At 48.9% G+C, this 27,618-nt stretch overlaps 2 protein-coding genes across 9 annotated transcripts in view; both read left to right on the top strand.

The window, feature by feature from the left end:
- The window catches only part of GRB10 (growth factor receptor bound protein 10), a 208,663-nt gene extending 202,612 nt beyond the window's left edge, over positions 1-6,051 (top strand). For all 8 annotated transcript variants that reach the window (XM_061198300.1, XM_061198299.1, XM_061198298.1 and 5 more), the window contains 2 exons: positions 253-346; positions 3,163-6,051. In XM_061198300.1, coding sequence (XP_061054283.1) covers positions 253-346; positions 3,163-3,309 — 241 coding nt within the window. In that variant the 3' untranslated portion in view covers positions 3,310-6,051. The remainder of the gene's footprint in view (positions 1-252; positions 347-3,162) is intronic.
- An 8,115-nt stretch (positions 6,052-14,166) lies between these two features.
- Positions 14,167-27,618, top strand: part of DDC (dopa decarboxylase) — an 81,678-nt gene continuing 68,226 nt past the window's right edge. Inside the window, exon 1 of the mRNA XM_061197542.1 lies at positions 14,167-14,239. The gene's annotated coding sequence lies outside the window, so the exon portion shown is untranslated. The remainder of the gene's footprint in view (positions 14,240-27,618) is intronic.

Raw genomic sequence — 27,618 nt, 5'->3', positions numbered from 1 at the left:
CCTTGTGCCTTCCCTGCCTCAGCCCTAGAGGTGCCATGTCCCCAAGGAGCCCTGGTTCCTTTCAGTGGAGAGTGACAGCCAGAAAGCACAGTCTGGGTGTGGAGGGTGGTCTTGCTCTACAGCTCACTCAGCTCCCAAAACCTCCTGAAGCATCATATATATATATATATATATATATATATATATATATTCATATATACATTCAGTCTGGACTTTCTAAATTAACAATCAATTGACTCTTTCCATTCCCAGGCTTTTTCTCCTCCGTGACAGCCAGAGTAATCCAAAGGCATTTGTCCTCACATTGTGTCATCATCAGAAAATTAAAAATTTCCAGATCTTACCTGTAAGTATTGATGTTTTTCACACTAATTCTTATTCTTCTGTGTGCCGGTTTTGTTCTTAATGCAATTTTCAAGGTCTCAACTAAGCAGACTATGAAACAGTAAACATCAGACAGTTTCAAGCTCACCGGTGAGATCTTTTCAGGAGTTTCTTGAGAGGTTGGTTCTTTGAACTTGGGAACAGTGTTTCCCTAGAAGAACACTGAAAATGGTGGCATTGTACTGTGGCCCCGACACGCCTGTGTAGCTCATAGGTGCCCCTGAGACAGCACCTGATGGGAAGAGCAAGGTCAGATGATGGGCAGACACAGAGCAGAGCTGTTAGCCCAGGACCTGGTGCAGGAAGGAGCACGTGTGGTTGTGCAGACGGGCGCTGTTGGCCACTTAATCTCAGGATTTGTCTGATTTGTGCGGGTGTGGACCAGGGGGACTCAGGAAGCCTGTAGAAAACTGACCCGTGGACCCCAAAGAGAAGTGTTACTCCTTCCACTGGGTCCTTGGATCAGAAAACAGATTCTCCCTTTGAACAATTTCAAAAACCTCATTATTGAATATGATGTATTAGTCAACACCACTCTCTTTAAGGATGATGGTTAGGTTTGCCGAATGTAACTGACCTCTTCCATGTGCCCAAGTTCAGATTCTAGTTCACGACTTGGGTGTTGTGTGGGAGACAGTTGTCAGCACCTCCGAGAATGCGTAGTCCCATTGGGGCTGAGATACACAAAATGAATACCAAATGTGTTATGTACATTGTACATATAGGTGTAGTTGTATAGAAGTGGTCAATTCTGCAGGTAATAACAACTCTTGTGAAATGTTTCCTCTGGAACCCAGACCTGGGAAATATGCTGCTGAAAGAGGGTGGCCAGATATAACTCTGTGCTTTACAAAGTGAAGCCCTGAGAAGGCTTGAAGTAACCAAATGCATCCGTTTCATATAGTGGGACCTGGCGTTTTTCAAGGGTGCTTGAGCCCAGGACTTTATACCGACTGTCTGGAGAGTCATGCAGGCACAGGAGGCATGAACGGGAGGGGGAAGGGCAGGCAGGGTTGTCTTTTGTGACCTGGGGGGAAGCAGCCTGCCTGGCACTGTCTGTTGAAGTCGCTTCCTGCTGTGCCCGATGCCCTCACTGTATAAACGAGGAAAATGAGGCCCTCACAGCTCTCAGTGTCCTGTCCTGGACCATCAGGGAGGGACAGACTGTGGGTTACAGCCCAGGCTTCACAGATTCCACAAAACATGGTAATAAGCAAACCTGGAGACTGTTATTCACGGGAAAGTGCCTCATCCACAGTCCTTTTTGTTTTCCTGCTGCATTATATTATTAACCAGATGTTATTCTCTTAGCCTCAAATATGAAATAAAATAAAAAAGTACTGGCCAGCGGAATATGTAATACCATTGTCCCAAATAACCCCAAATCCTAGAATTATCAGACAGACAGGAACTTGAGAAGTGTAGCAACGAGATTGTAACCTCAGGGCTTAAACACAGGCTGTGGATGTGCTTGGGGCTCCAACAGAGTTTGTGGATTAAGAAGTGGTTCTTAGTTTATGCATCGACACAGGTTTAAGGCTACCTTCCTCTGTGTGAACAGTGCAGGGCAACTTTCCTGACCGCACTGTATTGCAGTCAGTGATCTCAAAATTCGTTCAATTAAAATTGATGTGAGGAATATAGTTATTTCTGGGAGATATTGTAGATGTCCTCCATTTTAAGAAAAATAGCTACCAAATATTCCATGACCTGGGCAGGGTTCTTCTCCTACATGATCTCATTAATCCCTTAAGAGTGTTCCAACATTTGCTTCGTAATGGAGCACAGTGAACGTCAGAGGGGTGAAGGAGGTTGCCTGGGGTCCTACTGTCAGAGCCCAGGGCTGTGTACTCTTACACAAGCATGCTGTATGCGTGGATACTCACAGGTCAACTGGCCAACCTCACCCTCCTCCATGGAGTGTGCTGAGTGCAGGGACACTCACAGGTCAACTGGCCAACCTCACCCTCCTCCATGGAGTGTGCTGAGTGCAGGGACACTCACAGGTTAACTGGTCAACCTCACCCTCCTCCGTGGGGTGTGCTGAGTGCATGGACACTCACAGGTTAACTGGTCAACCTCACTCTCCTCCATGGGGTGTGCTGAGTGCAGGGACACTCACAGGTTAACTGGTCAACCTCACTGTCCCCCGTGGGGTGTGCTGAGTGCATGGACACTCACAGGTTAACTGGTCAACCTCACTCTCCCCCGTGGGGTGTGCTGAGTGCATGGACACTCACAGGTTAACTGGTCAACCTCACTCTCCCCCGTGGGGTGTGCTGAGTGCATGGACACTCACAGGTTAACTGGTCAACCTCACTCTCCTCCGTGGGGTGTGCTGAGTGCAGGGACACTCATAGGTTAACTGGTCAACCTCACTCTCCCCCGTGGGGTGTGCTGAGTGCATGGACACTCACAGGTTAACTGGTCAACCTCACTGTCCCCCGTGGGGTGTGCTGAGTGCATGGACACTCACAGGTTAACTGGTCAGCCTCACCCTCATGAGCAGGTGAGCCAGGAGGAGCTTGGGGCTGTTGCCCACGACCAGCTCAGGAGCAGGGGACCTTCTCTGCCCAGCAGCTTAGGGACCTGGCAGCACCCAGCACAAACCCCTCGCCCCCTGACCTCCTGCCCTGACGTTTTCTAGCTCACCTCGCCAGCTCCACATGTGTCCCTTAGAGCCTCACTACGGGTGGACAGCACGAATCCTGACTTTGGGGCCTGTTTTGTCCCCGAGCTGTGGCCTCTGACTTGGCAGGTCTTCTTCTGTCTCTCTAGTGCGAGGATGACGGGCAGACCTTCTTCAGCCTTGACGACGGGAACACCAAATTCTCTGACCTGATCCAGCTTGTTGACTTTTACCAGCTGAACAAAGGGGTCCTGCCTTGCAGACTGAAGCACCACTGCATCCGCGTGGCCTTATGACCTCAGGTCTACCCTGGCTGCAGGCTGGAGGACGCTGACACTGGAGTGAAGAGGTCTGTGCATCGTTCAGAACACACGTCTGTCTGCACCTTGGGGCTCGGAGCAAGATGGGTGCGTTCGGCGCTGACCGACCACGATCGACTGGTTTCTTGGACTTGACGATGATTTGCTGCTGCAGATCCAGCAGGGCCGCGCCCCTCTCGCTGGCCTCACCGGGGAGGTCAGAAGACAGCAGACTCGAGAATAAACTGGAATGATGGTCTTGGCTGGGCCATGGAGGAACACAAGCTGGAGAGAAGTGATTGGAAATGAACTCTCGCCCTGGAATAATCTTGACAATTAAAACTGATATGTTTACTTTTTTGTATTGATCCCTTTTTTGCACTCCTTGTTTTCAATATTGTATTCAGCTTATGGCAAGAGGGGCCGTGGCTTTTCAGTCTGTGCAAGATGCAAAGACAGTTGCGAAGGGGCAGCCCCCAGAGGCTGACTGTTTGCAGAGGGTGGTGCCCACCTTCTGCAGGTCACTCCCAGGCAACTGGCACCCCAGCCTTCCCCAGTTTCCTTGGAAGCTTTTTTGATATAAAAGGTGTTCCTGTGGTAGGCACGTGGCATGCTCTGTGGCCAGGCGGGCGGCGTGGTCTGCCAGCCCCTGCTCTGAGCACGTGCCCGCACTCATGCTGTCACCCGACTCCACGTGCTGTGCCCTCCACACTGCGGGTGGCTTGTTCCTTGGAAAACACCACGCAGGGCTGAGTGGCTGCCCGTAGTTGGCCGCAGGCCCGCCTACCTGAGACACAGTGGGTACCCACCGCCCACCCATGGTGGACACCAGACCGCCTGGCCCAGCTGCAGCCCTTCCAGCCTGTTCTAGGACCATCACTGCCTTGCCCCCTCTGCAGTGGTGCCGGCCTGGCAGGGCCACTCTCCCTCCTGCAGTGGATCAGAGGACCTAAGAGCAAGTGGCACCTGCTTGGTCTGCTTCCGTGTCCAGTGGGTTTCCATGGTGACAGAGATGGAGGCATTGGAGAGGGCAGCCCCGCAGCCCAGTAGGGGAAGGTCTTGCTTGGTGGCCTCCATCCTGCCGACGGCCCCGAGCCAGACCGTGTAAGGCGGTGGGTGGCTCGTCGGCTGGCCCAGGTCAGGAATCCCTCACAGCAGTATTGGCTGAGGACAGGTTACCAAGACAACTCTGCATCCCACTCCAGGAGCTGAGTCAGACGGTGGCTTGCATTGTCCCCTCCTCCGCCCTGTCCCCTTAGCCGAGTCTTCCGATGTGAGGGTAGCCTTGTCTCTGCAGAGCAGGAAAGGCTCCCCTGACAGGCAGGCAGACTACTTGGTGAAGGACGGTTTCCTTTCCCCAGATCACGGTTGCCACGCTTCCCTGGCCCCTCTGGCCTGCTGGCCACTGGATCCCCCGGACCCCGCCCGCTGCAGCGCTTCCCAAGGGACACACATGGCTTAGGGCACAGTGACACATACCCGCTGTACCTCAGTCTGTGGTATAGACACTGTATGTTAGCTGACTAGCCACGCTCTACTTGTCTTCCATGAAGCGTCTACTTAGACAAATGAAGCATTTGTAGTAAAACATGTTTTTAACCATGAATGCTCAATTGCATTGTTTTTTTGGTTTTTTGCTTTTTTTGGTTTTTCTGTAGCCTGTTAATCTTTCTGTTGACAATTAGGTCATTCTCCAAGTCTTACCTGGCAGCCTGCTTCCATTGGAGGGACTGATGCTCCAGTTACACCGTTAGACATTTTTCTCTTCACCGGTTGGAGGTAAAACCTTTAAAAAACAAAAATCAAGCACAAAAAAAAAAAAAAAACCTCCAATTTCATTTTTCTGTTTACATAGACCAGTCTCCAGCAGTGAGATGACTCACTCCCCCCTCCAATAGACAGCTAGTATCGGCAGTATTGCATATTTATAAATATACGTTTTATTTAAAAGCAGAACTGAAGCTTGACTCTGACGCACAGTTCTGTGTGTACTTCCTGGCCGCAGTGAACTGTCACAGAGAGTGACCCTCCCAGGGCCCCAGCCACTCCCTTGTACCAGGCAGCTGGGGATCCACCTGCAAACAGGCAGCCCCTGCAAGAAGCAGGCGTCCAGCCGGGCCAGCCAGGGGCTGAAGGACATTCGACTTTTATTTTTGTATTTAAATGACATGAATGTAAACGGGACAGCTCAGGGTCGTTTTGGAGCCTGTTGACTTTTTATCTCTGCCTGTGATTTTCTGTTCTAAATGGAAACTCCGTGTAGCAACCTGGTCTGAATTGAGAAGGAAAACGCCAAATGCTCTGGGGATTCGCGCTAAGTAGGAGAGCTCTGTGACCTTATGCGTTAGAGTTCCAGAACGTTCTTCCGTCTGCTAAACCTTGAAGAAGTATGTGCCTCCGTCTAGATGTTTTGTCTTCTCTTTTCTGCACTTAATACCTGAGGGTTTGACCCATTGGCACACCTTGGAGGGAGTGGGGCTGGCTCGCCTGGGGCCGTGATGTCGCAGTGCCACCTGCAGTGACCGTAGGATGGCCTGATGTGTAGGCGTTTTCGGGGATTGCGGAAGGGATTAACCGAAGAGACAAAACCTTTATTCCACGTGCTTTGTTCCTTTCTGTACATAGCTCTTCGGCTCATGAACCTAATTGTAAACGTTCAGGTATTTTTGTACAAATAAGGGACTGATGTTCTGTTTCTTGTCATTAGAAATAAACATTAATACAGTGTTCTTCATTTTCTATTGCCTGGAATGTCTGTTTCTCTACTTCAAAGCCCTCGGGCCGGTCAGCCAACGAAAATCTTGGGAAATGATTTAGGATATGTTAACAACATGCTTCTTACCTGGCTGGAAACCAGTTACAGAGAACGGATGGGATGTGCAAGCTGGCACGGCCCTGCTGGGCGGGCCCCTCCTCGCAAGAGCCCTCGGAATGCTCCAGGAGGAGTCAGCTCCCCATGCAGGGGAAGCGAACACCTCAGGAAACTCGTAAAAGCTCACATCTGTTCCCTCCAATGGCATGCGTCCCACCGCAGTGAGACAGTGACGGTTCAGGAACCTGGATTTTGCAGTCACACAAGAAATGGGCAGAAAGAGTAAGAGAATGGATGCCCTGCATCTCTGCTCCCACAGGGCCTCACCTGGGGGTCCGAGGGCATCGTCACGTGAGCCGTCCTTGGGCCTGACTCGCCTCCTCGCACCCCACCGCAGGCGGAGAGTCGCTTGTCACGAGCCAGCCTATGGCTTTTGAACTCTCCCATCACTTGTGTTCAGAATGTGGGTCCTCGGTTTCAGGGAGTTCATCCCCCTAAGGCAGGCTGCCCTTAGAGCGAGAGCAATCCTTGTGAGAGGTGTGGGGGGGGGGCTGGTGTGTGAATGTGTGCAGGGTGTGTGGCAAGGGCTGTGTGTGTCCGCGGCGTGGGAGAGGAGAAGCAAGCATGCCATGTGGGGCGCAGGTGGAGGGGCATGAGGAAGGCTGGACGTGGGCAGGGCAGGTGCAGAGGCCTGTGAGAGTCTGTGTGGCGAGAGAGTGCACGGTGGCGGGATGTGCAGTGTACAGAGATGCGTGACAAGGAAGAACCCGCCGTTTCCGTCCTCCCCAGGGAGGAAACGCTGGGCCAGGGTCCAACACGTAGCAAAGGCACGACTTTAAACTTGATCTCGCTGCCTTGATCACATTTTTTATTGGTTTTTTTAGAACCCATTTTGAGGGATTCGTAAAATTATAAGAAGAATTTTTTTATGATAAAAGCATTCACTTGTGAAATGTAAACAGGAAAATATCCTACCACCTTGGGTTTTAGAACAGTACACTCATAGCAACCCTTCTCATCTTGGGAAGTATACAGCATTAACAAGGACAGGAAACAAGTGGGAAATCCATCCTTGGCAGAACTGGGAACATGGAGGAGGGGCTGCTCACCAAGGCGGGTTGAGACCAACCCAGGGCAGGAGATGCTGGTGGAAAATCTGTGAGTTCAGAACTCAGCCAGGCCCGCAGGGGGCACTCCAGGATGAAGGACACACCTGGAAGGGGCACTGCAGACCCTTTTGGGAAACAGCGAGACAGGCATGGGGTCCATGTTGAGTTACTGGTGACATTCCCCCCTCCACCACCCCACGGATGCTGTGTGTACTTTCAGTCTATAAATAGATCCAAATCTTGTTTGATCTCTGAAAGGTTTCTTGAATTACATCTAAATATATTTGTGTTACATCACTGCAGGTCTTTTTTTTAAAGACAGCAATTATATGTGTGTTAGGTCTCTCTCATCTGCCTTTCATAAGCTTTCCCTTTTCTCACAACTTCTAATTCTCATTTCCATTTGGTGTGCATGTCCATCTGTCCCGTTGTCCAAGTCACTCACAGTGTCCAGGCAGGAGTGTTCCTCCCTGAGCTGCTTCCAGCATGGACCCACTACCAGGGTGTTTCTTTCTCACTCCCATTTCTCTTCGGAGCCATGCTGGCTTTCCTTGCATATATCCCTTCATCTCCTGTATCACCGCTTTGAGCTTTGGTGAACTGATTGTTGTTTTTTGTTTTTTATTTAATTCATGATACTAGATTTGGTTCATTTTAATCTATTCCATGGCAATATATTTCTACTGAATGCTCTTTACCATTTTTTTTTCTACTCTTTTCTCCTTTTGTCTTGGGAAGCTTCACAGAAGATCAGTGCTGGTTCCTTGAGGAAGGTGAGTTCTTCTTAGCCGAGTCATTTATAGGAAGTTTGTGTGGGAAAGAAGACAGGGGTCGTGTCTGATGCTAGCAGGACAGAAATAAATAAATGCTATTTATTTATAAATAAACACAAAGGGTCACGGATGTGAACTCCAAGACCTTGACAACATAAGCCATCAAGATTGATCTTCCAGCCAGCTCCCTGCCTTCACATTCAGCCTCCCACACCTTCCAGACAAATCTCGCCAAACAATTGCGTATTAATTTGCAATAGAACAACTTTTTTCCCTCAGTTGTTCTATGGCAAATTATGCAATGTCATTTTTATAACTATGGAGTTTTGTTATTTGAAATAAAAATTATGACAAAGTCTCTTAGAACATAAAAAATTCCATTGTAATTCTACACTCTCTCACACACACACACGTGCACAGGCATGCACGCACGCATAGATGTCTACGAGGGCTGTAGCATAAGATTTCCAGGGAAGCACTGAGCCCAGCTGGGGGATTCGTCTGGAAGGTGTGAGAAGGATGAAGGTGAAGGCGGGTCTGAGCACAGGTGGACAGAGTGTGCCCTTATCCAGGTGTGTGGTGTCCAATATGATACCACTAGGCACACGTGACTCTTATTTAAGTTGTAATAAAAAATAAAATGAAAACTTCAGCTCCTTGGTTGCACTATCCACGTTTGAAGTCCTCGATAGCCACGTGTGGTAGTGGCTACCGTATCGGACAGTGCAGTGATAGGACGTCCCCACCATCACAGGAAGTCTTACTGGACAGGGTTGGGCTAGGTGACCCATAATGAGAGGCTGAGTTACAGAAGTGGGAACCATACAGCTGGAAGGAGGAGGGTTGCCTTGAGAGTCAGCCTCCCTGTGTCTGGGTGATGTTCTGAATTAGCAAAGCGCGCCTCCAGATCCAAGGCTAAGGGTACCTTCCCGTAAGGGACGCCTCTGCCCCACCCCACAGGTAAGACACACTAACGTCACGTTTGCTACAACAAGGCGACACCATCCGCTGTCTCCAGTTTGCTTGGGTCCGCTTTGCTTTCCGATTATAACTGAATGGCAGTGGTTTCACATCATATGCATACACTGTATACAAAACTCAAGGATGGCCGCTTAGCCCTCCCCCACACAGCTCCCCTGGGAAAAAACGCACTTCCCAATTTGATATCAACCTATTCCATGAGCAGATTTCCTGGAGTGAGCCAGAGGTAGGAAATGCACCTCTTCTATTTCCCAGATTAGTCACCATAACTGTGAGCATCTCCCAGACTGAGTGTAGTTTTAGTGTCTAAAGCGCGTGTGTTCGCACACGGACCCTAAATGTAAGCAGGACTGTATTGCTGTGCATTGAAGAAACAGCCACCTGTGTCTCTGCAAGAGCAAGAACAAGCTGTGTGGGACCTCTTGGGAGATGCTTTTGTCCAGATGCAGTTACACGGGAGACAGGGCTGGGTCTTGACGCTTTGACTGAATTCACAACCAACCTGGACAAAGGATGCTGGAGTTCCTGTGGATGAACCAAGGCACAGTGCAGGGTTCATCCAGCCAACCAGCTCCAAAAATACACAATTCTTGGCATATTTTTTAATTGGAGGGAGGAGACTTACATTATTTTTTATGTTGTACAAAAAGTGAAATGATATTAATATTTTATTATTGCACTATTTCTATTGGACATAAAATATGACTGCACTGCACTTTCTGGGAAGATCGAGGTATTTTCTAGGGTCATTTGGAATATTGACAGTTTTCTGCTGCAGTGCTGAGTTGACAGCTGAGCCCTGCTGTAAGGGTGGACCGCACGGGCTGTACCAAACCTGTGTTTCTGACACTTCCTCTCCAGAATGGACACCTTCAAGATGATGCAGGGCAGGGGTACTCTTGGCCTTACTCCCAGGGGTCCTGACTCGGAAGGTTGGGTAGGAGACAGAAACGTGCCTCTGTACCAGGCCCAGTATGACTCGGTGCAGCTCCCACCAGGAAGGAGAATTCCAGAAGCTGCCCAGAGAACCAGGTGTGCCTTCTGCCTGCTCTTAGCAACGTGTCCTGGGGAATCACTTAACACACCTGTGGAAGGACGCTGCTGGCTCAGAGCAATGGATTTCACCCCATCCTTTCATCAGAGTCCTCTGTGGGGCTTTGAACCTGCATATCTTCAGGCCCCTCATAACCCTACAGAATTAAAATCTCTGACTTGGCAATAAAAACATTTGCCCGTAGACCAGCACAGGTGGGTGAGACAGTCCCCAACTTACCATGAGCCCCGGGAATTTAGGGTCCATGCACCTGCTGCGTTTTCATCCCTCCCAAGCCACCAGGGACTTTTTAGCTTCTAAGGTAGTGGTCTTGGTAGAACGTGGTGGGAAAGGCTGGGGAGTGCATTCAAAAAGGCCTGAGCCGTCCCGTGGAGCACCCAGTGAGCACATGGCCAGCGTGCCCGGGAAGGCTGTGGCGGACTCTGGCCCTGGGGGGCTCGGGTGCCTCTGGCACGTGGTGGAGGTGGTGCAGCCCCCCGTGCCCTTTCCCTGCACCCCACATGCCAGCCCGATCGCCACCCAGGTGTACACGGCCGGTCCCGGCATGGCCAGGCCTGGCCCCCCATCTCTCGATTCTCTGACTGGGGTTCCTCCAGCGCCCTCCGGCCACTCTCTTTGTACTGAGTCACTCCAGAGCCCGGCAATGGACTTCATCACATTGCACGGAATCCACGGCTGGGTCTGTGGTCAGGTAACTGGGCAAAGACAGGGCTTCTCGAAAGACTGAACTGTGCTCTCTCCCACCTGCCCACCTGTGCACCCAGCAGGAACCTCTTCTGGCCTCTAACCACCCCTCTCCTCCTTTGCCAAACCAGGCCACTAACACCACATCCGTCCCCCTCCTAGGTGAGGCTCAAAAAGACAATGCAAGTGGTTAAGAATCCGCCTGCCAATGCAGGGGACACGGGTTCGAGCCCTGGTCCGAGAAGATCCCACATGCCGCAGAGCAGCTAAGCCTGTGCGCCACAACTACTGAGCCTGCGCTCTAGAGCCCACATGCCACAACTACTGAAGCCCGCGCGCCTAGAGCCCGTGCTCCGCAACAAGAGAAGCCACCGCAACAAGAAGCCTGTGCACCGCAACGAAGAGTAGCCCCTGCTCGCCGCAACTAGAGAAAGCCCGTGCGCAGCAACGAAGACCCAACACAGCCAAAAATGACAAATTTGAAAAAAAAAGACAACGCTATAGGGAATTCCCTGGCAGTCTAGTGGTTAGGACTCAGCGCTCTCACTGCCGGGCCCAGGCTCGATCCCTGATCCAGGAACTAAGATTCTGCAAGATCCTGCAAGCCGCACAGCTCAGCCAAAAAAAAAAAAAAAAAAAAGACAACGCGATGAAACCCACTGGTAAGCATTAGCTTAATTATAATTAGAGCAGCTGAACTGGTGGCTTTGGCTCCGATCAGCCGAGCTGACTGGCCCCCACAGAGGGCTCCGCCACGGCCCTCGGGTCCCGCCGGCACGCCAGCCCTGGCCCCCTCCCAGGCCCAGTCCTGGTCACTCCCGAGCTACAAATAATACAGTAAACGGAATCCCAGAATTCACAGAAGAAGACTGCAAATAGCTAAGGAACATATGAGCATCAATTTTTAAGTGAAATGAGCAACAGATACAGGAATAGCTGCTTCCTCCAGCTTGTGTGGTCACTGTTGAATCCTCACCTGCACATATTTCACAAATCTCGATCTCCTTTATTTCTCTAGAGAGAGCGTATGATCCTTAGTGGCATCTGCCATCTTTGATCGTAACCTACGGTAAGAAACGCTGTCATCTTGCGGCCCAGCGCACATACGCCCAACATCATCGAAACAAATTTCAGGAAACACGATTTCTCTTGTTAGGTGCAATGGCCCCTCTTTCCTAGTCTATTCTGTTCTGTTCTGTTTGCTTTCCTTTTTAAAACTGCTGGTCACGAGATCTCTAAACTGGTTTCATGACCCAGCGACAGGTTGATCCCAGTGATTTGAAAAACATATGAATTGGAGAAGAACTGGGTTGGAGGTATGACACCCCCGATTTCAGACCTCCTCTGAAGCTGCAGTAACTAAGGCCGAGTGGAATTGATGAAAGCAGAAATGGATCAGCGAACAGAGTGGAGAGGCCAGAAACAGACCCACACAAATAGAGTCAACTCTCTCTGACAAAGGAGCAAAGGCAACACAACGGAGCAGAGACAGTCTTTCCGACAAACGGTGCTGAAACAACTGACATCCACATGCAAAAGACAGATCTAGACACAGACCTCACACCTGCACAAAAACTAACTCAAAATGGATCACAGACCTGAACGTAAATGCAAAACTATAAAACCCCCAGAATATGACACAGGAGACAATCTAGATGAATAGAGGCTTTGGTGATGACTTCTTAGCTACAACACCAAAGGCATGATCCACAGAAGAAAAAATAAGCTGGACTTCATTAAAATTTCAAAACACTGCTCTGCAAATAGTATGGAATTGACATTCTCATCTGCTCCTAAGCAAAGTGGCTTTTCCAAGAAAATTGGATTCCGAGGACATTTCTCCTCTGCAGATTCGGTCACAGGGCAGGCCTAAGCAGGTGTGTGCCTCATGGCTTTTTACCCCCGACGTCACCGGAGTCTCCAGGGCCCCGCTTTGCTCCAGTCTCCACAAAGTGGGAATACTGAAGTCCCTACACCTGTCTCCAGACCAGATGTTGTGGCTTTGACACTGTAGAGAGCTGCTCAGTGTAACCGAGACGTACAACTCACTGGGAGAGGAAGAGGCTTCCTAAGACCCATGGGGTGGAGGCAGCTTCACTGGCTCTGCCCACCAGACAGACCCAGCTCCTCCTCCCCAGGGAGGCCTGGGAGGCCACATGTGACATCGCCAGAAGGGGTTCTTTAACTCCAAGCTGCATTCAGTTGAAAATGTGTTCTGTTGAAAAGCTCGAGTCCACATGGTATAGTGAAAAGTACCTAGAACTTCCACTCTTACATCAACAAGCCTCCAATGCAGACCTGCAGACGCAGGACTTGGTTAAGTGGCCTCGGCCGACGCCATCCACGATCCGTCGCTTCTGTGCACACAGCCGCGGGGTCTGGTGACTTTGCCCGCAGCCGTCCCCGGGCACCAGAGCTTGCTGTGTCAGAGTGAGGGGTGTGAGGGGGAATTACCAGCCCTCTCAGGTGGACCCCCCCATCCCAGCTCCCAAAGTCCTGCCACAGGGTCCCTGCCCACCAGGCCACCAGGGGGGTAACTGGCTTGGAAACAAGCCTGGCACTGCCTAACAAAATAACAACTAACAAAATAACTGGCACATGAGTTTTTGTCTCAGGGGCAGCTCTGGGGGAACCCAAACTAAGACGAGGACATGACCAGAGTTAGACGGTGGGGTTGTAGACAGGAAAACTCACTTCCTAAGAGGTCAGCTCCCCACAGCTTAACTCCGCATCAGTGTGCTTGCAACCCAGACCTCAGTAGAATTTTTGAACGTAGGAACAAATGATTTTAAAGTTCCTCTTGAAAGAGAAACATGTGAAAGCAGCAAGGATTTTTATTAAAAGAAAACTGATAAGGGAACCCTTGCCCTTCCAAGTACCCCAATGCATTAGAAAGTGATCAAAGTTTACAGTTTGCTGTACACCTGAAACTAACCCAACATTGTAAATCAATTTTACTTCAATAAGAAAATAAAAAATAACAAAAATATTTAAAAAAAAAAAGAAAGAGATAAAGTTTAAATGCTGTAGCCCTGGCACAGAAATGAAAGAACAATTCCACAGGGCCACAACAAGCTCAAGAAACAGAAATATATTTCAAAGATAATGTTGGAAGAGCTAGCTTACTCTATGGGGAAAAAATTAGAACTTTACCCTAAAATAAATTTCAGATGGAGGAAAGCTCTAAAGGTAAATATCTCAAAGTATAAAATGCTAAAAGGAAATAGAAGTAAATGTGTATACATTTTGAGTAGAGGATAGTTTCCTAAATTCCCCAGAGATGATCTGTTCTCTGTAGGTTTCTCAAGATTTCCTCGACCTTTATCACCATTAGAAATTAATATTTAACCAGCATATGTGGCTGAAAAAGCTAGGCCTCGTGGATCTGAAGTGGCAAGGAGAGTGCAGGGCTACAGCCCGACTCCTCAGCTGCCCTCCCACGTTCTCCTCAATCCGCAGAGCTGGCAAATCTCAGAAAGGAGCCGAGACCCAGCGGGGCCCGAGTTCCCAGCAAGTAAGTCCTGGCTTTCTACTTAATCGATTACGATTGTTGGAAATGGCACCCCCTGGACCTTGACTCTGCTGCCCCAGTGCCGGCTGTTGGCGTAAAGGTCAACTCGCTTGGAGACTGGAGAAAACAGGGTCTATCTACATGGCGTCTGTGGGGCTACAGGCGCCACGCTGTGGGGAGGGATGCTGGTGCTCACAGGTGTTCACACTCACCCATGTGTGATAAAGCGGGGGCGGGGGACCATCTCAGGGCCACCGCCAACACAGCAAACACAGGACACGCGTGCGGATTCCTCTGCTCTCTACCACTTGCCGCCCACGTGGTGGGGGCCTCTGAGCCTCTGTTTCTTCCTCTCTAAAATGGGGATTTTAAGAGTACCCACCTTGTCAGGTTCTGGTGAGCCCCGACTCTCATAATATATGGAAAATACCCGGCACATGGGAGATGCTGAATAAATATTAACTCTTCCCTTACCTTCTTAACATCTGTGACTCTGCCAAGGCTCTCCCTTCATGACATGTGGTGTAGTCTCCCCACAGGTAAATTCAGAGTCTACCTGTGCAGTGGGATTTGAGAGAATGAAAGGATCTTCCCTGCCAATTTAGCAGGCTCATTACAATCCCATCAGAAGGTACAATTCTTGAGAAGGAACCTTTGCTTCTCCATCAGGCTGGAGTTAAAACAATAACTTTTGGTTGTTTGTTGTGTGTTGGGATTCACATGCTTGGTCTCTATTGTATCCTCATCTCACAAGGGAGAAAACTGAGACAAAGGAGGTGAGGAGGTGAGGAAGGTGGTCCAAGACCTCACAGCTCGTGACCACGGAGTTAGAACTCGGATCGTTCTTACTGTACCACCTGGCGCTTTCTGCCCTGCCATTCTGGGAAAGTGGTGCCTATTTAAAGCACTTACCATGTCCCCGGCCCTGTAGTGAGCACCACGGGAAGGGTTAATCAGAGCCCCTTGGAGATCAGGGAGCAGGATCTGGGGGGACCGGACAGGAGATGCAGGGCAGTTGATGGGGTCGAGGTGGGGATGGAGAAGGTGGGAGGTGGGAAATGTCACGGCACAGCTGGGAGGTGGAAAGTGCAGGGCTGCACACAGGGTGGGGGGCTCTGGGCTCCCGAGGTGGGTGAGGGCACAGAGGGCGTGGTCTTCTAGGGAAGCCTCCCCACGCTCCACCTGGGGGGTCCGGTGGTCAGTTCTGAGGGCCTCTCAGCAGAGCAGGCAAGCCCCTGATGGCCTCCTGCCCTGAGGACCTCGGGTGGCTCTTGGTCAGCCGAGCGACCCAGTGTGATGCGGCCAGATGACAGGTCTGGAAGAGTTCATCCCTGGATGAAGGTGTGGGACAGAGATGCCCCAGAGAACTGTCACTCTGCATGTCCTCAGAGTGGATTTATGACATTTGAAACCAGGAAAATGTTGGTGCTACTGAAAATTTAAATCATGACTTCCAGACTTTTAAAAATTCCTAAATAATGTGCAAAGAAATAGAGCCCTGAGCTTCACTGCACCCCCAGCCTCCGACAGCTGAGGGAGAACAGGGGTGATTCACACTGTAACAAGGGCACTAACAAGTAATCTGTTACGTAACATTACTTTATAAAATGATAAAAGGTTCAGTCCACCAAGAAGCAATACAGTTCTAAACACGTACAGACCTAACAGAAAAGCCTTAAATGTATAAAGCAAACCTTGGTATGGCTATGGGGAGAAATTGGCAAATTCATCACCATAATAAAAGATTTCAACACATCTTCAGCGATGGCAGTAAGCTGGGCGATAGAGCAAGCTAACAGAAACATTAGTGAAGATTTAAAGCATTTCAACAAGTGACAATCTCGGTTTATTGGATGTATATGGAACCCTCCACCTAGTAATTAGAAAATACACTTTCTTCTCAAGAGCACATGAAATGTTTATAAAAATTCAGGATGTAGCAGGCTGTAATGCAAGTCTCAATGTCAGTCAGAGAACTGCTATAATACTAGCTGCTCTCTGACCAGAATTCAATTCAATTAATTAAATTATAATTCAAGAAAAAGATAAGTAAAAATTGCTATATGTGTCTGGAAATTTTTGGAAAGGTACTACACAACTCATGAATCAAATTAAAAATGTAATAGAAGTTAAATAATACTTAGAAAAAAATGATAATGAAATATGCTAATTTAAAAACTTGAGCTATGTATTGAAAGAAGTACATGGAAGAAAGCAAATAGTTTTAAATGCTTATACTAGAAAGTAAAAATGGCCAAAAAGTAATGAGACAATCACTCAACTAAAGATGTTGGAAAAAGAACAACAGGATAAAGATCACTGAATGCAGGCAATAATAAAGACAAAGAGGATAAATTAGTGAAAAAGAAAATAAAGGTAGATGAGGGAAGATCAACAAAGTCCAAGGGCTTTTTTTTTTTTTTTAAAGACTAATAAAATAGACACAGTTCTGGCAATATTACCTAAAGACAAAAAGAGAGAGGAATAGGTAAAAAAATTTGGTAATAAAAGAGGATATAATTATAGATCTAACAAACTAAAAAGGTAATGAGTATATCATAAAAAAACATTCTTGTCATTAAATCTAAAAAAATTGATGAAATAATATCAAATTGGGTTCCAGGAGAAATAGAAATCTTAAATAGTCCTATTGTAATAAAAAATTGATTTGTTAACAGTATTCCTTCAAAAATGAAAGGAAGGGACAAATGATTTTATGTATGATTTCTTATACTCTTTTAGTGACTGGACAATTCCAAATTTCAAAATTATATGACTGTTTCAGAGAATCAAAAAAGAAGAAATTACCCTCAGAGCAGTCTATGATACCATAGAATCTGACACTAAAACCAGAGAAAAAATTCTATGCAAAATGTTAATACACCATAGTTTTATCCCAAGAATAAAAGGATACTTGAAAATTAGAAAATTTAATGTGATTCATCACATTAACAGTTCAGAGGAGGAAAACCATAAGATTTTCTCTTTTGATGAAGAAAATCTTTTGACAAAATTGAACATCTATTTATTATACAAATAGGAATAGAAGAAACTTTTTAATAAAGAATACCCAATAAAACCCTGTTGTGAATAGTGAGTGTTGGAAGATCCCTTCTACAGTCAATGAGATGAGACTTTCACTACCTCCATCACCACTGTCCCAGAGGCCCTAGAACAGTGCCGGGCACGTACAGAATTTTAAATGCTAAGTTTTCTAGCAGCCACGTTAACAAAATCAAAAATACATGTGCACTACAATAGCCTATGTTATGTAATACAACAAAGTAAAATGTAGTCCTGCACTCAAATTGTGTAATGGAGAAAATTTCCACACTGCTTCAGTTTTTAGATTTAAATTTAAATTATTAAATAACATTAACTGACGTATTCATTTCCTCAGTAGCACTGGCTGCATTTCAAGGGCTCAATAGTCAGATGTGGTTCATGGCTCTGATGCTAGACAGCACAGTCCTAGACAGTGCAATAAGGCAAGAAAAATAAATAAGTAAAGGGACTAGAAAGAACAACATTTTCACAATTCACTAAGGATACTACTGTTTACATTGAAATCCACCTGAATTAACAGACAAGTTATTAAAAGTTCTAAGAGAATGTAGCTAGGTGGCCAGAAAAAAAGATCAAACCTACAAAATCCATTGCAATTTCATATGTTGGCAATAAATAGTTATCTTCTTTGATTACTAACAAGAAAAATCACTTTTTCACGTATTTATGAGACTCCTTTCCATTTCTGATAAATGCTTGTATTTCTACTGAATTATCTTTTTCTTATTGAAAAGGTCTTTTTATATTATAGAGCCTAACTCATAATTAGCAATATGCATTTCAAATCCCTTCCTCTACCCTGGAAGTTGTCTTTCTAGTTTCCACAGTTGGAAGAACAGATATTCTTGACAATAATGTAGTCAAATTTGTCAGTCTTTTATGGTTAGCTGATTAAGTGAATCATTTAAGAAATCCTTCCTCTCCACAGTAATAAAAATATACTTCTCTGTTGTCCTAAGAAGTTTGCCTTTCACAGTTAAGGATTTAATCTATCAGGAATTTATTTTTGTATATGGGGTGAGAAACAGATTCAAGATCATGTTTTTTCCAAGTAGCCAACCAGTTGTTCTAGCACCATTTAGTAGTTTATTCTTTCTCACTCGTTCTGTGATTCCACATATGTCCATTTTCCAAATCTTTTGTGGGATTTTTTTCTGGGCTATTCTGTTGGATCGGCCAGATGTCTATCCTTGCATCAAAACTGTTACACTTTTACAGCTTCATCTGTCTCGATAAGTATAGAGCAAGACTGCCATATTCTTTCTCAAGCATATGCTGGTCATTCTCAGACTTTTGCTTCTCCGTTCATATTTTAGAGTCAAATATCTATGTGGGATTTTGATTAAAATACTACTGAATCTGTTCATCAGTTTGAGGAAAATGGAAATGTTTATGATACTGGGTGTTCTTTATCCATGACTGGGCATTTATTCAGGTCTTCTTTAATGTCCTCCCATGAGCTTTTATAAGTCTCTTCATACAAGTCTTGCAGACCTTTTGTAAGATTTTCTTAGGTCCATTCCTGGTGTCCTGTTCCCAAGTCAGAGCTTGTCACTGTCTCTGGGATGGGGAAGCAGCTGCCCACAGTCACACAGCAGGTCCGGGAGGCAGGTCCAAGCCGGAATCTGCAGGCTGATGTCTCAGCCCTGTGCTGCATCTTCAGACCACTTCACATCTCCCTGTTTCTGCCTCCGGATAAATCTCAAATCTATCCATTCTCTCCCCTGCAATTTGCTCTCCAAGCAACAGCTGGCGTGACTTTTAAGCCCTCAGGCACATCAGTGCTCTGCCCCAGACCCTTCAAGGACTGGATGTCCCCCCAAGGGCAGTCGGGCCCTGAGCTGCGGGCTCCCCTCTGAGCTGCTCCCTCTTCACAGGCTTGGCTTGGCAGCCCTGGTCACAACTGGCCACTGTGGCTTTCTCTCTGCTTATTCTTTCACCGTCTGCCTCCGACCCTGGATGCCACACAGCAAGCTCACCCGGCAGTGCCGGCATGGGGCCCCGCTGGCCTGGTGAGGGACTCCCTGCCCAGCCATGTGCTAGCTGTGTGACCTTGGGCAAATTTCCTAGCCTCTCTGGGCCTGCGTTTCCTCATCTGTAAACTGCGGATGATGATAATCTACCTTGTGATGAGAGTTGTGAGGGTCTGAGTGACCCTGTGGTAAAAATGCCTGAAAAAGAACCTTTATAAATGCTAATTATTATTACAGTCACTCTTTACGAACGGAAAGTTCCATTGTTTTCTCACAGCCCCCTCTCGCAGAGTTCCATCATCACACCTCTACACCCTCTGCACAGCCTCCACGAAAGATGCAGGGTTCACCTAGGGTCTGCGCTGGGCCGGGCGCTGGGCCGGGCGCTGTGCTGGGTCAGGGGCCCCGCGCCGAGGGCACCGCGTCCAGAGCCCGCTGGAGCCCTGCGCAGGCACAGCGCCCGGCCCAGCTCCGGCCATCCCCGCAACCTCGCCCCCTCCCTCCCCGGCCTCTCGTCCAGCAGAGCGGTGCTGGGGGGTGAGCCGTCCTCTGCGGCTCCCGGCGACGTGGTTCGGAGCTCGGTCCGGCCCCGCACGGAAGGGCCTGATCCCCGCGCCAGCTTGTGGTCGTCGCTGGGTGGAGGGAGGGAGGAGCGGCGCGGGGCGCGCCCGGGTCCCCGCAGACCCCGCCCACCCGCCCCACCGGCCCCGCCCACCTGTCGCGGCGTCCTCGGCCCCTGCCAGCTCCGCAGATGCTTCAAAGGGCAGATGCGCCTTTGAAGAGAGGCTGCTTCGTTAAAGCCAGGGGGGAATGGCTTTCCGTGGGAAGTTCCCAGCTCGTGGCTGTGCCACAGGCCCCGAAACTGTGTTGTGTGTCTGTGTGTGCCTTGTGTGTACGTGTACGTTGACGATGGTGTGTGCACCTGTGCATGTGCACGTGGCTGTGTGCGTGGGTGTGTGCATGTGCGTATGGCATGTGTGTGTGTGCCCTGTGTGGTGTGTGTGTGTGTGTGTGTCCAGGGTGAGTGTGGGTGTGGGGAGCGGGGGAACCTGCGTGCCCTGCTGGCCTGGGGGGGCTCCCTGCAGGTCCCCTTTCCAGGCTCTGAGACACCTTAACTGAGGAAGGAGCACTGCCGCAGAAGGCCCGGGTCAGCCTGCCCAGCGAGGTGGGTGAGAAGGGAAGCCCAAGTCCAGGTTTGAGGAAATCTGTGTTTTGAATGCTGGTCGGCTTCAGGGCTAAAAGAACAGGACTCTGAATCCGGTGAACCTCGTTTCAAATCCTTGCCCGCCTCTGCTTCTCTCTCTGCCTGGGCTCGTGGGCTTGGCACTCGGAGCCTCCTGCGGTCAGGTCAGCCTCCCGCACGGCAGGTCCCAGTGGCCCCGAGCAGGTACGGGTACAACGCTCGTGGCCCAGCGCTGGCACAGAGCGAGTCTCCTCGCTTGCCTTGCCCAGGCCAGCCCTTCTTCACCCCGTGGAAGAGCCTGGAGCCTTCCACTGCTCCGAGGTTACCTGGAGAGACCCCGGGAGAACTGGCCCCAGCCTGGGTGCCGCACAGGGCACTGGGACACAGAGCCCCTTTCCCTTGTCTTCTAGGCCCGCAGCCCCTGCAGGCTCCACCGTCTCTGGGCCCTGCTCTGCCCGGCCCGACCCTCACGTCCTGTGGAGGATGGGGAGCAGGAGGGCGGGGGTGGGACGTGCTGCCGGGTAAATAAGCAGAGCAAGCCGCTCTGATTGGCTTTGGGGAGGCGGACACTCTGTCTACATAAATGGCAATCGCAGCCTCTGTGCCTTTTAACTGTCACCGAGGAGGAGAGAGAGAGACAGACAGAGAAGGAGCACCTCGGGCTGCCTGTGAGTACCGTTCTTTGTCCTCAGAGCCTGGGGGACCAGACTCATGGGGGAAGCCAGCTCCTGGTGGCAGCGCCCCTCCGGTGTGGGGACTTTGGGGACAGGAGGTTCACCTGTTGATTGCAGCTGGGTGGGTCTCCTCAGGCCAGCTGGTGGGGGTGAGCATCCAGCGGTGTGCAGGTATGGCACACTGGAGGAACTTTCTGAGAAAAGAGGTGTCAACCTAAATCACCTGCTTTTGTGTGTGTCGTGTCTAAGTAACAAGTCAGGTAAAGACTCAGAAACTTCTGAGGGTTTTTTAGTCCATGATCTCTGAGCCATAATAGCAACATAACAGAGCGAGTGGAAATTCTTTTCCAGGCTGGTTCATGGTGCATCTGGAGCCCACAGAGGCCGGGAGATGGCGGGGGTGGGCGAAGAAGATGGACCCCTCTGGTCCTCTGCCGTGAAGGACATCCTCCCGCACGATGCTTGTAAAAATCAATTGGGTCTGATGTTTATGAAGGCTGAGCACACAGTAGGTGGTCACTAATGGGACCTATATTATTAATAAGCAAGTAAACTGCAGGTGGGAAAGTGGGAGAGGGGTCCATCTGCCCCGAGTATGTTGTTTTCTCCAGTTTCCAAGGGAAATTCAAGCAGGTGGCTTGGGTTTTCCCCTTCATCCTATTTCTCTGAAAGGCTCCAAGACTTGGGTCTTTACAGTTGGTTTCTCATTTAAATCAGCAGTATTTTCCTTCTGAGACAGAACCAAAACAAAGGGGAAAATTGCGGCATAAAAACTGGCCAGGGCAGTGGTCACCCTGGAACAGTTAACACGTAGGCAAGATGAGGAGCACCTGGGTGTATCTGAAAGAGAAAAAAATCATGACGTTCACAGCAGGCTTTTCTGCCTCTCCTGGGCCCATGGCAGATGGGCTGCTGCACAACGCCCGTTTGCTTAAAATAACGAAAATAAGAGAAAACCCATTTAAACCTCCACAGATTCAACTAAATAGCTGGGGGGTTTATTTACATATTTCACCCTCTTCAAGCTGTTGTTTATTCTGAAGGTTTTACCCTATTAACTCTCCATCCGAGTCCGGTGGTAAGTTTGGGGAGAGACCCCAGGAAAATTAGAGTCCCTCGATATTTTAAAAGAGTGGTCCCGAGGTTTCTCTGGGTCTCTTCGGCATTTCTGGAGGAGGATGCTTGGGGCGTACAGGGGCAGCGAATTGGCACACGGCCTCCGCGGAAAAGCTCAAATCCCCCTGCATTCTCCGAGTGGCTAGGCTCCCTGTAAGCGAGGGGCGTGGGGGATGCCAGGCCAAAGGCAAGTGGTCCGGTCTTCTGAGTGCACAGACCCACGTGTGAAACCGTTCATGGGCTGTGTGGCTTAGGCCAGCCCCTGCTTCCCTGAGCCTGTCTCCTCATCTCTAGAGTGGGGATAATTTCACTTCTTTGCAGAGCGGCTGTGAAGACAGAGAGAACAGAGATGACGGGTTACCCCAGGCTCTGTGGACGGTCACCATCCAGCATTCGTCAGGGTTTGGAGGAACTGGGGGAGCAGCACAGCTCCTGGGTTGTTCAGCTTCTGCCTGTTTCCGTTTGCGTGGGGACCAGCCTGGGGGGGGCCTGGCGCCCACACCTGGAGCATCCTCTTCTGGGTGTGGTGATCAGGTGGGACCCCGACCACGCTCTGGGTGCCAGGCACTGCCTCCCCAGCCCAGACGGGGGCCCTGGGGTCTGTGGGCTCTGACCCCTTGGGCCATGTGAGGGCACAGGTGGCAGGCAGCCCGGGTGTGCATGGATGCCTGGGGTTAGGGAGAGGCTGGCTTCAGAGTCAGAAATGCTGGCACCGCTGTTCGCATTACTGGTTCTCTGGCCTCCGTCGGGGCTCCAGCCCCTCAGAGCCTTGGTGAAACAGCAGTAATAATACTGGCAGGGGTGGCGAGAGTGTTAAGGGCATAAGGCATACGGCAAGCTTAGCAGGAGGTCAGGCGACACTGATTCATTTGGTTTCTTGGACCGGATGTGGCCACCAAGGTCCAAGTGTCCTCAGGATTTGGCTTGGGGGGAGCCTCAGATGCAGGCTTCTTAGCCATGCGGGTGACAGGCCTGCAGCCATGCCCAAGGGGTAAGTGTTCACTGTGAATCCAGAAGTCGGTATTTACTGCTGACCTGACTGGTGAAGAAAAGCGGAGACTCCCCAAAGCATGTGCTAGAGATGTTGCCTAGATGCACAGCGGCAGGTGTCCTGTGTTTACTCTCGCTGTGTCATATGTGTCGTAGTCACGGGGCATCCCAGCTGTCGTGGAAAGAAGCAACCAACTAGGACATCATTTAATAGTCTCAAGTCTATAGAAAAGGCAGATGGTTGTGACCTTTTATCAACGATTAATGTGACTTCAATGAGAGAAAGGGGGGAAAGGATTGAGGAAAAGAAAGAGGAAAAAAAGTAAGGGGGAGGAGGTCTAGTCTGACACCAAATTAAAATGGAAACAGAGGAGGAAAGTTCAAATTAAAATTACTGATCATCCTTATGTAAATGATTTAGGAGAGCAAACATGAGTGAAAATGATAAAAGTGATAAAATTTTAAGCTTAAATTGAAACTGTGAGTGAATGATAAAAGCTAACAGAGAGGGGGTTTTTGTCATGCCTACCCAGCCTGACAGTAGGTGACATTTTTGTATCATTCTGGTTTTTCTGGAAAGAAATTTGGCAACATGCAAAAGAACTGTGAAACTCACACCTCTGGATTCCACTGGGGACTTAGTATATTTGAGGGACAAGGTCAATATGGGGATAAAGTGACAAGCTCCGTGATGGGTAGCACACGGCCACTTTCCCCTCGGCAACGCTGTTCGCAACAGCCAATGGCCCTCAATCCACGCGGGAGGTGACACTGCGAAATTGGCAGGTATTGATAAGGGTACATATGTGCACGATATTAACGTAATTATGCACAGTGTAATCAGGCTTATGGGGAAAATAAGTGAAAAGAGGCTACCGAATGATACACATAGCCTGATGCCAGCTGTTGGAATGGTCTGAGCTCAGGGGTAAATTGGAATAATATCAACTAGTTTAATGTCACTGACATTTATCAACTTTTGAAATTGCTTAAGTTGTGAATTTTTCAGCCAGCTTTATAATCCATCACAATCCGTTTGCAGGGATGTGAGTGGAAATAGTAGTATCTTCCCATGAGAGTAAAATTGAAAATCATGGTATAAATTTCTTCATGGCTCCATCCCATAGAGAACTGTTGGCCAGGAAAATACTGAGATGGCGATTGTTTATTAATCAGGGACCGGATCGGAAACAGACGCAAAGTTCCTCTCACATCAGAGGAGCAAGGCTTTCCCCTTGAAGTTTGATCTGGATCCAGGGTGGGCCTCCACCCTCCCCATCCCCCGCTTCTCTCCTGCTGCCCTGGTGCTCTGTCTGACCTCATGATGATCCGACCTACTTCTTTCCTAACATCAGGATCCACAAATGCCAGACACAGACGGCTTTACAGTCCTGAGTGGCTCCTGCCTGCAGCATCTCGCTGCCCCGTTACAAGGGGCTAAACCGAGACTCCAGAGGCCACGGAGTCAGCCGACAGCAGCCCAGCCTCTTGCAGCAGAGCCAGGGCTCGAGCCTGTTAGCTCTGACCTTAACCCCTGTTCTTTCCAGGCTGCTGGGAGGAAGGGCACTGGCTGAGGATTGCAGTGTGGAAGAATCTCATTTTGAAAGCGTAGCAGGGAACCTCTGTAATCCAGACCCAGTTGGCCGGAGAGGAGGTGCCTCCTGGGTGTCCAACCCTGACCAGGGAAAACCCAGTGCCTGTCTGCTCTGGCTTCTGTGGGGTTTCCCCTCCGACAGCAAACTCCCTGGAGATGCTGCCATGGAATGGACCACCAACCATATAAGTGATTTTGTACCCTGTTTAGAATTCTCTGTAGTACTTAGTGTTATGGTCATTTTACCAATAGAAGATGGAGGCTTGGAAGTCAACTGGCCTGGCCACGGGCACACCTCACAAAATGTTGCGAGCTCCTTGTCTACCTAGTTACCATTTGTCAGGAGTGCGGTCAGGAGCAAGGGAGGCGCCCATGGAGGTTGCCTTGCCCCTCATGGCCTCTAGGGAGCATCTGGGAAATCATTCCTGGAAGCTCAGGGAGAAACTTGTTTTTCAAGTTTCTAATCTGGAGGGTGAGTCATACTTTTTTTTCAGGAAACCCCAAAGCTGTTGGAGATGCACTGCACCTGTGTTTGAGTCCAGTGCATTCAGGACGTGGCAGGTCAGAGGTCAGAGCGCTGGGTCCTGCTTCTCTGAGCCTCAGCCTTTTTCATTTGTTCAGGGGGTGATAATAGTCCTGATAAGGTTGTTATGAAGATTAATTAGAGCATATGCAAAGAGTTGACATAGCACTTGGTGTGCGTAAGTTAATATAAATGTTGACCATTTAAAGAAAAATTGTATTGAGCTATAGTTGATTTACAATGTTGTATTAATTTCTGCTGTACAGCAAAGTGACTCAGTTATACACATATATACATTCTTTTTAAAAAATATTCTTTTCCAGTATGGTTTATTACAGGATATTGAATATAGTTCCCTATGCCGTACAGTAGGCCCTGGTGTTTATCCATTCTGTATATAATAGTTTGTACCTGCTAATCCCAAACTCCCAATCCATCCCTCCCACACCTCCCTCCCCCTTGGCAACCACAAGTCTGTTCTCTATGTCTGTGAGTCTGTTTCTGTTTCATAGATGAGTTTATTTGTATCATTTTTTAAGATTCCACATACAAGTGATACTGAAATGGAACAGGACCCTAGGGTCCTTGCCCCATGTCCTCAGCCTGACTTCCGTCTGGGGAAAAACTTTAGCCAAAGAATAAGTTTAATCAGAAAAGTGAGAAAATGCAGAAACAGAGGAGAACAAAGGAGACCAAATCATAATAGTTTAGTCATTAAGCGTAGTCAAGGACTTTTAGTTCCTCCTTAAGGGCTAAAAGGGCTATATACAATTCTGAGCCATGTCCTGTGAGCTGTCTTATAGATACTGAAACCTCCACCAGGTGGAAGAAGTTAACTACGTGATGACCAGGCTGTAGCCATGACATAAGCTGCCACAATTCCGAGAATTGGCCTCAAAGAAATGAAAACAAACCGACCCTGGAACTGAAGATTAACTGTACCTAAAACAGTCAAGATGCTGCTGGTCAGACCACTGATGACCAATTTCAAGACACTGTCAGAGCTGACTGTGCTGTTTCTGCACGTAGCCCGCTCCCTCAACCTATAAAAGCTCTTGCCCACTGGTTGTAGGAGGGAGGGAGTCAGCCTTTGGATAGGTGTCCACCGTTCCCCCTGCCAGCCCACCGGTTGCTGGCATCCAAAATAAAGCAAACTTTGCTTTCCACCAACCTGGCCTCTTTATTGGCTTTTGAGTGGTGAGCAGCTGGGCCCCACTTTCAGTTACAAAATATCATGATGTTTGTCTTTCTCTGTGTGACTTACTTCACTTAGTATGATAATATCTAGGTCCATCCACGATGCTGCAAATGACATTATTTCTCTCTTTTTCATGGCTGAGTAGTATTCCATTGTGTCTATGTACCACATCTTCTTTATCCTTTCATCTGTCGATGGACACTTAGGTTATTTCCATGTCTTGGATATTGTAGATAGTGCTGCTATGAACATAGGGGTGCATGTATCTTTTTTAATTAGAGTTTTGTCTGGATATATGCCCAGGAGCGGGATTGCTGGATCATATGGTAGCTCTATTTTTAGTTTTCTGAGGAACCTCCATATTGTTCTCCATAGTGGCTGCAGCAATTTACACTCCCACCAACAGTATAGGAGGGCTCCCTTTTCTCCACACCCTCTCCAGCATTTATTATTCGTAATGCTGACCATTTTTTAAACCAGTGAGAGAGCCTGTATTTCAACGAGAACACCCCAGTTTAGGTAAAGCAATTGTATGAGTGGAAGAAAGTGGTGAGGGTGCATGCACGTGTGTTCTACGAGGTACCAGGCTAACGATTGCAGTGACAAGTGAGAGCACCTTGGCTTAAGGAACAGACTGCTTGGCAGGACACATGGGCTCTGCCTCAGCTCTGCCACCACTGGCTTCACACCTGGGAAGAGCCTAAACCCCTCTTCCTCCTGTAAAATGAGGGTAGCAATAGCGCAGACGTAATAACGCACGCGGTGAGTTAGGGTAGCCCGTTTGGGTCTCTATTCCTATCTCTCCCTGCCCCACCCTCAGACCCCCACAGGCTGTGTTTCCCCGGCTCCCAGGACACCTGGATCCCGGTAGCCTTTTGCCAACGGGAGGCTCTGGGGAGGTTGAAGGGCAGAGGTATCCAGGTGTCCACCTCCTCTGTGGCGCTGGCTGTCTCCTCTGCGGTGCCAGCTCCTTCTGGGCAAGCCTGACCAAGCTGCAGCTTTGCACAAATGACCCGGGTGCCCCTGTCCCTGAGGCTCCTAAATACCTCGCTGTTAACTAGAGTC

This window comes from Eubalaena glacialis, chromosome 8 (genome assembly GCF_028564815.1).
Source record: "Eubalaena glacialis isolate mEubGla1 chromosome 8, mEubGla1.1.hap2.+ XY, whole genome shotgun sequence".
Taxonomy (NCBI): Eukaryota; Metazoa; Chordata; class Mammalia; order Artiodactyla; family Balaenidae; genus Eubalaena; species Eubalaena glacialis.
The sequence above is the reverse complement of the archived record's forward strand: the minus strand, read 5'-3'. Positions and strand labels throughout refer to the sequence as shown.